General features: G+C 46.4%; 1 protein-coding gene across 1 annotated transcript in view; it reads left to right on the forward strand.

The window, feature by feature from the left end:
- The first annotated feature begins 1,923 nt into the window (after positions 1-1,923).
- PPIB (peptidylprolyl isomerase B) overlaps positions 1,924-13,996 on the forward strand; it is a 48,803-nt gene continuing 36,730 nt past the window's right edge. The window contains exons 1-2 of the mRNA XM_069624693.1: positions 1,924-2,197; positions 10,081-10,194. Coding sequence (XP_069480794.1) covers positions 2,066-2,197; positions 10,081-10,194 — 246 coding nt within the window. The 5' untranslated portion in view covers positions 1,924-2,065. The remainder of the gene's footprint in view (positions 2,198-10,080; positions 10,195-13,996) is intronic.

The raw sequence follows: 13,996 nt of genomic DNA on the forward strand, positions 1-13,996 counted from the left end.
GTGAATAGGCTTTTCTACACATCTGTCATCTTTTTATACATCAGAGAAATCACACTTCTAGAGAACACATAGGCATGTTCTGAATGTGATCAGTCTTTCAAGCAAAAGATAGATGAAATGTGACAGCAGGGAAAACACACTGGGGTGAAGCCATATGTATGTCCAACCTGATGAGGGTTTCACACAAAATAATGATACACTTGGGGGAAATCATAGACATGTCCTGAATGTAATGGGCCCTTCAAGGTGAAGTCATGTATTGATGCATCAGAGAAATCACACTGGAGTGGAGACATATACATACATGCCAACCCTCCCGATTTAGGCGGGAGACTCCCGACTTTTTGTGAAAAAATATTGCTATTTTTCACGTTCTCCCGCCTAAAATACTTCTAGCCCCAATGCGTCCCTATGGGAAAATGTACAACTCCCGATTTCTCTGATGAAATCTCCCACCCAGGTGAGTTGGAATGTTGGCATGTCTGCATATACATGATGCAAAGTCCACAAGGCTTTCTGGGGCCTGGGACCTTCCTATCTGCAACAATGCATACCTAAATACTGTCCTTCCCAAGCCCTCCGCTCATCTACCACCAACTTTCTGCGTGTGAGCCGGCTCTCCAAGCAGAGATTTGAAGGGAGACCTTTATCCTCAGCAGGGGCCTCCCTCCGTCTTGAACCTGATCTCTTTACGTTCTGGGAAACTCCTTAAGACATTCCTCTTCTCTCTCCCTCTACACTGCTAACCTCTCTCTTCACTCTATCCCTCTGTACCTCCTTTTCCACACATTTTTGCTGACTGCCGCCGGGTGTACCTCAGAGTCTCGCAGGTCACTGGCACCCTCGCCAGTCCTCCTGCACTGCCTCCGGGCCTGCACTTGCCTCATCGCTACTGCACTTGGTCAATGACCTATGAGAGTGACATCTCTCAACACTTACTGAAGTTTCTGACTGATTGGGCGCGCTTAGACCCGCCTCCACCTATTCTTCCCTCCTCGCACTTGCACGATCTGAATATACCATGCCTTGAAGATAGTCTATCTACCTGTCTCCCCTCCTTGCATGGTGCCGCCTCAATGCATTTGGAAAAACTGGAGAATCGTCATCAGACCTATTTGCTGTTATCTACACTGTTAATTGTATTGGATGCACTTACTCTGCCTGTGCAGACTTGTATCATTCAGAAATTCAAGGGTTTTGAATAACTGTTTTTTCCCCTTGTTTCCTCCCTCCTTGAGTGATTTGAAACACCTGCCTTGTGGATTTTCATTCAATAATTGCAGTATAGTACTCAGTTTTAAAAGAAACCCATACATATTAAAGAGTTTGTTGCGTAACCAATCACACCAATATAAACGTGCCTCATCAATCAATAACTTGTTTAATTCTCATTGGATGTAGATATGGTTGCGGCTAGTGTCTACCGTCTTGTCCTCTCTCTATTTCTACAGTTTTTCATCTCTAATGTATGACATGCCCTGCTCGGATTGGACACAAGTGAGCCACTGAGAGACTCTGGACGTGGCGATCGTGAAACTCCTGTAGGAAAGGACAAAGACTGGTCCACTACATCTGAAAAAATGGGGCGAGGGATTTTTAACACTGATAGAAACAGCAGCCTGATCCATGACACTTAATACGACGAGGTAGCTTATGTTAATTCAGATAATTATATAAATAAAGTGGCCTGAAAAGCATTCGGAAGCGAAACAAACCAATCGGCAGTACCCCCATCTTTTAAAAACATGGACCACTCCTACTTTAAGGGACTGTTCAAATTCGCCTATACCATTGTTAGTGTTGGGGTCAAAAGTTTGATAGAGAATTGAACACAGTGCCCTAAAACGGCTGGGCTATCATTACACTTTTTAAAGTATAACACGTGCAAGCTTCCATTTCTTGTGCCGTAAAACAAAGTAGAAGAAAAGTGTAGGTCCCCCCGTGCAGCTTTTTGGTAGTACCGTAAAGTGGGTGGGTGAAATCTGATTCGCCTGCCGTCATCACTGCTTGCTCCGTGCACCGGTCCCTTTTTATTCCCGGCAGCCCATGCGTCGAGTTCTGGTTGATGTGGCGGGCCTTGGAGAAAAACATGAAGCTGCTTGTGGCTGCCGCGCTCATTGCAGGCTCTATTATTTTTCTCATGTCCGGCTTCTCTGAGGCGGACGAGAAGAAAAAGGGGCCGAAGGTCACCCATAAGGTAAGGGGGAAACCGGTGGCATCCGTGGCAGATGGGGAAGCATTTGGGCGTTTATTACCTTGCACTAGGACACTGCGGCGTCTGTACTCGTGCAAGGGGGTGACCGAACGGACGAGATAGTTCAGTGACCCGCGACCACACCCTCCTGAATTTCTTAAGACCGTGCAATATTCGAACCTGCAGAATGCTTGAATGCACCATCCCTCGATGGTGCGGTCTGTCTGATGCGTGTCCGCTTCCGAACTCTGGCTGGAACACGGCTGGCGAGAGCCTTCTCGTGGCTATGAATCGGTCCTCGTTGAATGGTGGAGTTCTTAACATTTCTTTTGGTTTTTTTTTGCCCTTGACTGACTGCCCTAGTTGCAAGGACTGTAATCTCCGATTTGACTGGAATGTATAGAGGGTAGGTTCTAAAAAAGGTCTACTTTTAACCCACCGGTCCCCCTAAATGAGCAAGCAATTCAGCTTGAATCTTTCAGTGGTGGAAACTGCTTTCTTTAGAGCACATTTTACATAAGGAATTTGTAAAAAACTAAATGCTTTGTAGGTTGAACTACACCTATATTTCAGCAACGGTTACCTAACCTGCTGTGCTACCTTGCGGCTTTCTGGTTTGGGAACTGTATTGACTTTATGATAGAATTCGGCATTGCCGGTAGATTCCCCCCCCCCCCCCTACTGCTGAGTCACTCATTTATGCATTGCATGCAGCTAATTTGGGAAGTACAGATGGCAGTTGAAACGTGTAAACATCTCTATGGGGGCAGAGTGGCTCCTGCCCATGTTGCTACTTCATTAAAGGGGCAGTTGCCCCCTTTGCCCGCCCCCCTCTCCTTTACTCTGCTCCTATAATCGGTGCAGTATGCATTTCTCAGCGTTGCCTTATCTGCCCCTGGTCCCTTGTACACCACCTTTTATTAGGTGCTTCGCTCGCTGCCCTTTCTATTAACACGGAGGCCGACGTGGACGCGCTCTTCCTTTTGCTGCTTCTGGTGCTCCAGTCCTGTTCCAGTAAAGTTCATTTACGCGCCATTCACTGTACCGCATCCTAAGCTGCAGAAAGATGTCCACCTAGTATGTACTGCAGTAAAACATGATCCAGTATCCCCTTCACAAGAGTGTGGTCAGATCAATCGTCTTTTCAGTAAAACACAATGGAGCGATCTGCGTGTGTGTGTATATATCTATCGGTTTCCAATGTACATTTCAACGAAACACACCAGCATATCATATACGGAATCGGTTATTCACAATATCAATACATGCTCCAAATGTCCTCCATAGTTATCAAAAAGGGAGACGGAGTGCAATACCTGGCATACCACCTTCCCAACATCACCCGTATGAAAATATTGGGGCTTAACTTCAAGGTTAAACATTGTTCCCATATTTAATTTAAAAAAAAATGGAGTCACTTTCCAAGATGCTACCGCTTGATGTAGCAATGCGGTAATATTCTCTATCAAACCGATTTCTGTAACCTTATTTGACCAGTTCCTTTCAGGTGCCGTGCATTCCCTTTTCCATGAAATAACCACGCAGGCTCTAGCAGCTAACAGCATAAAATGGACCATGCGCAGGATTCTGTTAATCAAGTCCCCCCACTCCTCTAATCTATCCCAGGACTTCCTTGCAAAAGGCCTGCAACTTAATGCAGGACCAACGCATATGCCAATAGGACACTCTCACCACAACCCTACGAACTCCCTGGGACAACAACAGGAAGCATTTTAGATTGCCGCACCAGATGATATTGCAGGATAGCTGGCCTGTCCTGGGAGGATAGCTCAAAGGCAACGTGCTCGCCTTGGAAGCAAGACGACACAAAGCAACACAGGTTCGATTCCCCGAGTCCACGGTTAGAAACCTCTGGGTATTTAAGCGTGTTATAAATGCGCAACTAAGACAATTATGCAACTATAACAAACAATTCCTGTAACAGCGCCTCAATGCCCGCGGGCTTTGTGAGCGCTTTCAAAATGCGAAAAAAAAAATATTGCCATCTGTCAGTTTCACTCTGTGCATCTTGTGTTGACAGGCAATAGATTGTTTTGTACGCTCCCTTGCACATCGATGCCAAGTGTCTTGTCTACTTCCCTTCCCACGTCTTTCCCATTTACCCTTTTAGACTCTCACTACTACTTCCCTGCTAACAAAGCGGAATATAGACCGGATATCGGTTCCTTATTTCCCACACAGGTATCTAAAATTTCTGTGAGGGTAAGCTCACCTTGTATCTTAGTCTTCCACTTTGCATCCGTTAACTTAACTTGCCCTATGCGTCCAAGGCGAGAAGCAGGGGTTTGCCCTCGTCAAATCTGCCTACAGGAACTCCCACCGTATCAAGTGCCTTCTCCGAGTCCAAGGTGAGGAGCACCATGTTCACCCTCGTCAAATCCATGGAATTCATTGTATCGGCTCCCTGCCTCCCAGGGATAAAACCAACCTGATCTGGGTGAACCAAATGTGGCATGACCTGTTCAAATCGCAATACAAGTATCCTAGTGCAAAGTTTTGTCTATTTTAAGCAGCAGTAGCCGCCTGTTTGCACACAATTATGGGTATTTATCAGCCTTCGGAGATTATTAGGAGTCACTTTGAAACAACGTGGATAAGCGCTATATAAATTATCATATAAATCAAGGCCTGACATGGCAGGGGGCTCTTCCAGTGTCCAAAATAGTATTAAACAGTTAAATACAAACTGGTCTAAAACTTGAGAATTTCTTATAAAACCAATTGTGAAGTCATCGTTCCTGGGTGCCTTGCCCATGGGCATTCTGCTTATAGCTCCCTTGATCTCTTGCGGGGTAAAAAATGCATTGATTGCATGAACCATCCCCCAAACTGAATATTTTATGCGTGGAGCCTAGCTGCCAACAACGAATCCACAATAGCCCCCTTTTGATAAAACGTTTGATTCAGAAACTGCCATTTTCAGACCACTTCTCCGGTCCCCAACTTCGTCTCTCTAATGTTCGCCAAGAGACAATACTCCAAGATTCAAGCCTGGTCTTGAATAGCTGCAATCTCTCTTCATATGGTGTCGTCCCTCAACAACCCACCCCTCCATGTTGCCTTTGCTGCCTCCCAGACTGGGCAGGTGTTACTTCCCCAGTATTATTCAATACCCATTTGCATTTCCTCTGCAAAGACTGCATCTCTCCCAAAGGAGTCCTTAAACCTCCAAAACGTGTCGGGAAAATTCAATCCCTCTGTTGTGACATCCATAACCAGATCACAACCTGACCACCCAATTGGAACCACCTCACAGGATTCCACTCCAGTCACCAGTTCCATAACCAATCACTGATAATCTAGCCTGGTGTAAGTACCATGGCTGGAGGGGGGGCATATAACCTCCGACCCCTGCATGCTTCACTCTCCACACATCTCCCCCAGTCCCCGTGTCTCCAAAATCTGAAGGGACCCCGTCCTGTAACACCCTGGAACCACCCACTCGTAGGGCCTCAAGCCCAGGGACTGCATCTCTCCTGCCCTGCAAGTCTCCACTGGCTCCCGATCGCATTGCAGATTAAACTTGTTGGCTGCTCTATCTGCAACTCTTTCTGACCAAATGCTCCCCCTCTAGACACCTGCAGTCCACTAGCACTAACTCCTTGCGTGTGAAGTGGTTTGCTAAACTGAGAGCAGGTGGTCGTTTGTTTTCCTCAGGAGGATCCCTTCTTTGTAATCGCCTCCCTTTGTCTTGAGCCGGACCTCCTTTAGCTTTGGGAAAGTGTCAACTTTCCTCTTCCTTTACTCCCCCTCTCCCCTGCTAATCAGACTGCAGCTTGACTGAAGTGCAGGGCCCTTGTGCATCCTCGGGGCCCTGACCTCCCACTTCTATCATCTCAGTGGCTGTCCATCCTCTGCACTTGCTTTGGCTCACCCTCCTCTTGGAGGTTGCTCTTGCCCTTTCTTCATAGGACTTCACCTGCTGCTCACCATGAGCACCACAGCACCTTTCCCATACCACTCTTCTCTGCACTTGCATGTTCTGAACACTTGCAAGGCATAGTAGGGTAGGTTTGTCTTCCACTCCCCACTAGCTTCTTTGGCTTATTTAATTACATTTTCTATCATCCCTGTTGCCCTGTGGGTGCTTTAAAACAGTATAGTGAACAATAAATAAAATAAACCTGTCCAGATCCGGGTCAGCCTACATCTTGGAAACCCCCACCCCATCCTCTATCAACTGCCCCTGTGCCCTGATGCCCAATGAGCACACATGGGATGCACCTTTCCCCCCCTGGCAACAGCATATGTCGAGCCCCAAATTCACAAGCGACTGATGCCCGTTTAGTGGGGGAGGGGAGGAGTTTCGGGCTTTTTACATTCAGTCGCCACAAGGACCTAACTTAAGGGAGAGTATCCTCTCCCATGTTGTTGCTCAATCCCCACCATTGTGGGCCCACCAGTATTCCCCTTTGTGTCATGACATCCCTCAATTCCCTCTTCCCACCTGTACCCATCTCCCTCCCTCCCTCCTTCCGCTGCTCCCCATCCCTTCCAACCAATGGATCACTAGGTAAGGCAACCGACCTGCCTCTGCTCCTCCACTTAAATGAACTCCACTCACTACTTCCTTTCCTTGTAACTTAAAAGATCCACTATCTATTAATCCAACAGCTGTAGCGACCACCGCCCCAAATGTCACTTCACTGGAGGTTGTACCCAGCCTTCAAAAATTCCTTCCCCTTGGGTCCTGTTTTCGTGGAGGCAGACCCCTTGATGGACGATTCTCCTCTTCCCTCCCACCCCCAGTAGGGAGGTTCTCCACATCATGGACATCTTCCATTAAATGTTTTAGGACTGGCATCTCCTCATTCCTGTTGTGCTCCTACCATGTCCTTTACTTCAAAGATCAAGGCAAACGGGTAAACCCATTGTTATTGGATACCCTTTTCGTTCAACCATACCATGAGCAGGCAATACTCCCTTCGTCTGGCAAACATGAAGCTGGACAAGACCTGATGTATGCATATCTTTTCCCCCCACATATCGAATCTTAGGGTGGTATCTAGCTCTATCCAGCACAGTTTTCTCCGCATGGTGATTAAACCGGACCACTTCGAACCTTTGCTACATCCTCCTCCGCCCGATGAGCCCTGTCCATTATGACTTTTTTGCCACCATCTCCCATGAAGACTATTGACTATCTCCTTTTAATCCTCTTGTCCACTAGTTTCCCCCGCTGCTCCTTAAGGCTAAGGACCCCAGGTTGTTCCTCCTTTCCTTTTTTTCGAAATCGCCCCTCTTCAACTGGACCTCTCCTCCTTGTTCTCCAACACCTGCACTAAGTTGGTTATTCACCATTCCCTTAAACCTGTTTTTGAGAAAATCCACCCTGCCCCTCAGGTCTGAAATGGAGGCCTGTATGTCTCCTCCCCTCAGAGCACCTTAATTTCCGCCAGTCAAGTACAGTTCGTTCTCGGGTTCGAATCCTGCAGTTGGGTGTCTCTCCGGCTTTCAGGGGCTGTATTCTGGGACCTCAGTCCATGGCGGGACAGTGGCGATTTCTTTGCTTCTGATGAAGGGATAGGGCCAGTTCCACTGCAGCTCGACTTAGGGCACAGCAGCAAGGCACCCACAAAGATGGTCACCATAGCAGTGTAACACGGGACCGCGTCTGCTTGGATTCAGGCAGACTCCTAATTTCAGACCTAGAAATGCTAGGTGTATGAAACTCGACCGGAGTGCCTTCTACCAGGAGCTTATGGTCCCCAAAGGCTGAAGTCAAAACTTGAGACAGTGGCGGTTCCAGAGCAAAGGTCCTGTACACACTGGTCAGTTCACTGGGCGGTCCAGAAACACTTCTGAAAAGGCTTGCATGCAGGTTAAGCAGGAGGTGCTGAGTAGTTAGTCCCGCTACTCCAAAGGGTCGAAGCACCCTTGTAGGTCTTCTGTGATCGATGAGAAATGGGGGGCTCTGACGGGACGACAGCAGCGTCGGGGTGCCAAACCTTACAGCGGTTCCACTGATCTGCTTAAGGATACTTGGCTCCTTTACTAAGTTTGGTGTGAACTCAGATCGACCTGGAATGGGTGTAAAGTGCTGTCTCTGATCCAAAATCTCCTTTTTGCCAAAACGAAGAAACCAATAAGATCTGCTCACATTCAGCCATCACAGACCAAGGTGGTCCCAGTCATCCCGGCACACCAGACATCTTGGCACCTTGGATGTGTATTGGAACTAGACAGCACAGCCCACAACCTGGGTGCTCGTACACACAAGGCATGCAGAAGCCGACAAAAGCCTTGGTTAGTGCGGGGGTCTGCATGATCAAATAAGGACATTCCTGCGTCTGCTCGATCTGGGGAAGGCAAAGGGACACAACAAAGAACCTCGTGGCATTGCCATTTTAGGCACCGGCCACTGTCCTGGGCCAAACTGTTTGGACCAGAAGTAAAAAAAAAATGCTTTACAAGAAACTGCTACCGCCAGCTCTGTCCTGGACACTTGTACATTCACCAAAAATCCTTTGAGGGTGTCTAGGGCAGTAAAAATTAAAAAGGGACCCCCCCACCCAGTGCACTGTATTGGAAGCTACAGAAATGGCAACAAAGGGAAAGACTAAGGGAAACAGTTTCCCAGTACTGACAGTCTGAAGAGCATGTCAGTGTCCCCATAACAAAATGAGCAAGAGTGTAGCAGAAGGCAGGGCTCCACTGGTAAGTCAGGCTAGGATGGTTGGACAACAGTAAAAAGTTCTCAACTGGAGGAGAAATTACCCCTTAATGTAAATCTCTCCTACCATCGCCAGCGGGATCTCGGACATGCAAGCGGGAGTACTACGTTTATTTACGAACATCATTTTTGGGCACCAAGCCCATATGCCACACTCCTCCTTGCTCCTGCCAACGGGATGAGATGATCCTCCGGAGCCCCCTGTCAACTTCTGGGGGGTCTGTATACACTGGTAACTCCCATATTACTTGGACAACGCTCTCTGCCCATTCCAGCCCTCCTTCCGTCCTTGCTCCTCTCGTGTCCCAGTGCAGCTCCTTGAGCCTCTCGCTGCCTGGAAATTGGTATTTTATTCGACACAGGAAGGCAACCCTTACACCAGTACTAGAGTATGGAGGTCAATTCTCTGGAGCAGGGATTCCATGGAGCACTGCTTCAGGCAACCGTCTTGATCTACGCCCCCCTAGCAGTCTCCTGACCATGATTCTTAAGAGGGCAAAGTGCTTCTTCAGGGCAAGAAGGTTTGACTTTTAAAGTGGAAAATGCACCACCAAAACTACAATTAATATGGACATTTTCTGTCTCCTACATAGACTAGACCGCCCACACATATAGTTCCTGCAAATGGAAAATATTAGGATTCCACCAGCGAGAGGGAGGGGGTAGGGAGAAAACTTAGGAAATCTTTCTCAGCCCAACCCCTCTCCCCTACAAATAAACATTTCCATTTCAGGAGATAAATTGATGCATTAACAAGTGGAAAATAACCCATGTAATCCTTCCAGGCTTATCTGTGTTTGCAAGTATTTTAACCAGACGTTACAGTGGGCCTTTGTCCTGAATGTTTGAATACTGGCAACAAACAGATCGATTACATTAAAGGATTCAAATGGGTATCCTGGCTCTTGGATCCGGGAGATTATTTTGCACGGTCCGGGAAAATCTGGCCCCATGACCAGTGCTGCACACATATACACTTGTTCCCTTTGCTCCGGTGGTTAATCTGAGTCTTGGCTTTGTGGCATCTGTATTGACTCCTTGACAATTTTGTAGGCTGGCTAGCAGTCTTAATCCATAATGAATCACTAACTCTGATAGTCAAGGGAATAGAAATGTCTTCCATTACAAATTAAAAAAGCAATTTGATTGCCCCCATTCATGTTACTCAGCTGTTTTGTCACTTCTATTTCAGGTTGAGTTTGACATGCAGGTTGGTGACGAAGCCGTTGGGACGATTGTAATTGGCATTTTTGGAAAGACCGTTCCAAAGACAGCTGAGAACTTCATATCATTGACATCAGGAGCGGTAAGGTTTGCACTGTTCAAGCAACCAACATCTGTCTCCTATGTTTTACTAAAACTGTCAGATTGTTTACATCATATTCTGAACATTCACAAGGATGTGAACTGATTTCTCCCCCGCCCCCACAAGTGGCAAAAAAACATACCTTTTGTTTAAAGTTGAAGTTTGCACAATACTTTTAATACTGAATTGCTTTTTGCTTATCATTTGAATGGACTGAATTTCCATAACACTCCTCACAAATTAGCAAACTGAAAACCAGCCATGTGAGTAAAACCAATATTGATTGCTCCACATAAACCTGTTTGTAATCGACCTTGGGCAGAACCATATCCTCCATGCATTTTAAAAACCTAGGCTTTGCTCACAGGACAAGGCGCAAGGACACTGTAAAAACTGTTAGGAATAATCCATGCATAATACTGCATTGGCCTTTAATAATTTTCAGACAACCTTTTTCCACAGATAAAAGATGTAAATTGAGCCACAAGTACCGGCATGATTTCACCTACTCCAGCTTAACATTTTCCTGAAGTAAGCTAGGAATTTTCACTGATTGGAGAACTCCAAAATGTTTGCATCTTAATTATAGTATAGATCTAGACACTCTTCAGATCTCCAACTACTTGACTGCTCCCCAAAACTACTCACGACTGTACCAAATTACTCTCTCATTTCATCTCAATCCTCTCCAGCGTAGGGTACTCCAAAAAATCTCAACTCAATCTCTCCTCCTAAACTCTCCTGTTTCTGCTAACAATCTAGCCCTCTACTATGCTTAAATGTCCAACATTCACATTACCTTATATTGCCCCCCCCACACACACATGCTCACTTTTCCCTACAACTTCTACCTCTCCTGCGACAATGTCTTTCCTGCGCCCCACTACCCCTGATCAGATTCTTTACCTTCTCCTCGGGGCTATCCCTTCACGTGCCCCCATCAACCCTCTATCCCCACATATAATTAACTCCAAGCGCCCACTTTTGCTCCATATCTTACTTCCCTCTTGACAGCGCCACATTTGCTTTATCCTACATGTCTTCTACTGTCATCCCTATGCTTAAGAAACATGGCTGTCCTGATGTTTGTCATGTCTTTTACCGCACTGTTACAAAATCAGTGTGCAATTTTCAGCTGACTCACTGAGTACCTTGTCACACACAACTTCCAGGATTCGCATCTATCTGACCTCCGCACTCTGCATCGGCTCTCCTCCGTGTCAGCAACTACATCTCTTTTCCACTCCTGGTAATCGTTACTCTAGTCTTATTCTTCTCGACCTGTGTGCTGCCTTCGATTCCATCAACCACTCTGACCTTCTCTCAACTCTCTCTCCTAGGCATTGGGGACAAAGCCCTCGCTTGGTATCTCTCCCCCAGACACTTAAGTTGTCATGGAACAGCTTTCTCTCCCAACTCACCCCCCTTACTGTTGTTCCCCAAGGGGGTTCCATGTGTTAATATCCCTGCAAAAATATTACGATACAAAAATCTCACCACATTTTTGCGGCAATATGGACCCTGCAGGGGACACCCCTGCATTATTTTAAAATGTGTGGGGGGACACCCCAGCTCCCACAATATCCCCCCAAAAATATCACCTAATGGCGAGACAAACTGCCATATGTACGGAAATATTTTGTAGGGATACCCCCAAGGGCCAGTCCTGGGTACACTTTTCTTCACTCTCTATACCTCCTGCTCTTAGCACCTTGATATTCTCCTATCTACTCTTCGCTGATGTCGCTCAGATCTTTTCCCTCCTTCTCAACGTACTACGGTCAAACATGTCTTGTCTCCGCCCTGGTATCTCACTTGCTCATGATCAACTCCACTAGGACTGAAGTTCTGGAACTTCCCACCCAAACAGGCTAGTTCTCCTCCGTTCTTCTCTCCCGACTACATCCTTACCTACTTTGCTTCTGCTTGCAACCTTGGTGTCATCTTTGACCCATTTTACAACTTCTCGCTCTTAATCTCCAAATCTGCCACTGCGACCGAACTTTATCTTCTCAACATCAGAAAAATAAGACCTTTTTCCCTACTGCTAAGCAACTAACTCCTCTCCCGTACTCTCGATCTATTGTGCCAATCTACTCAATGGCATTCCCAACTATATGGTTTTTCACCTCTCAACAAAGTCCTCAACTTTGATGTCAGTACAGGCCTTGCAAATTCTTAAATTCTCCCACTAAACCTGCAGGGTGAGTTCCTTAGTTTTGATAACTCTTCCTAAGAGAAATGCACATCCCCAAGGTGACTGGTAACAAAATATTTACCAGGTCTTTTTGTAAGATGGCGATGTCGCAATAAGCACATTGCATATGTGCTGCAGTGCTGTCCGCATGTACAATGAAACCTGTTTGCAGTAAATGAAAAATCAGTCTAGCATCCCCATGGGCTAGTAGATTTTGCAAGCCCTGCTGTATACGCTTCAGCCATCCCGGCTTCACCTCCACCTGCCCAGCCCATCGGTTAGGCTGGTGATCTATGAGGCAGGGGGCAAAGTATTAACTCATTCACATCTTTATAGGGATTGGTATGATTTGACCATGACACAATTGTTTGCAGTGGAACGGACTGTAGTCCATTTCATCGCGAACCCAATTTTGCCGTGGTCAAAATCGTACCAATACGCCCCCCGCTTCCAATGTCCCGGAAGCAAGGGACACCTCGCAACCCCTGTTCCCATTACAGCGAGCCAGGAGAGCGGGGGACACTACTTCCGCTCCCCTTGTTTGCTATAATGGAACCGTATAGCCCAGTTGACAGAACTTTTGGTTGTACGATCATTTTATACAGCCTAAATCCGTTCAGCTGGAACATGCAGTAAAAAATGTTTGGTCAAATTGGCCAGTTTCTTCTTTTTTTTTTTTTTGGCTATACAGACTTGCTCCGACCCTACCTATTGGCCCATTTCACTCGCTAACCTCGTCCTACGATCATCCTCGGCTCACCTCCTTGCCACCTCTTGTGCCTCTAGCGCACCCTCTCGTTTATGCTCTTTCACTCCTTACTCTTACTCTGGAATGCTCTCACTCGCTTCACTACTCCCATTCTCTATTTATATTGTAGCTCTCATTTCTTCTGAAGAACCACTTGCATAGGATTCTGCCACAACTCCACCTACCTCTCTGCGACAACCCCACCACACTATCTTGTTCCTATATCATGCTCTACTGTCCTCGTCCTTTGTTCATGTTTCTACCTCGCCTGCATCTGGTATTCTATCCACATCCTCTCAGTCATTGGTGGGACACTGGTCCTCCGCTCTGTAAATGAATGTTAAAAAGCTAGTATTCTTTTTTTATTTTTGCTCCAACATTCGGTATGGGTACTGGAATCCTTCACCTTCTAGGTGGAAACTAATTTTTTTTCTTTTCTCCCCAGAAAAGATTCCAGTAGGCCTGCTAGACATAAGTTAAATCTGCAGGCGATGCAGAGACCGTTGGCAGTATGTGCTTTTAGACTTCTGTAACTTGGGTGTTGCTGTGGCATGCTCCACTTGGATGAACCATACATTGTGGGAACTCTAGCTTATTCAACAATTCAATTCTATCTGCCCTATGAAAAGCTGAGTTAGTCAAATTATACACAACTATACAAGGAGCCCTTCTACTTGCTTTGTAGGGCAAAGACGTGATGGCTTGTCTGTACTCCAGTTCTAAAGCCTCCCCAATAGAACAGTAAACTAGCCAATGGCAAGTGATGAGAAATTGTGTGCAAGTCACCTTTTTATACCGGGCTAGCAGCTTGTCTGATTATAGCCCATTTAAATAGAAATTACTCCATTTATAATCTG

The sequence above is a fragment of the Ambystoma mexicanum genome, chromosome 11 (assembly GCF_040938575.1).
Source record: "Ambystoma mexicanum isolate Mex_15411 chromosome 11, UKY_AmexF1_1, whole genome shotgun sequence".
Lineage (NCBI taxonomy): Eukaryota > Metazoa > Chordata > Amphibia > Caudata > Ambystomatidae > Ambystoma > Ambystoma mexicanum.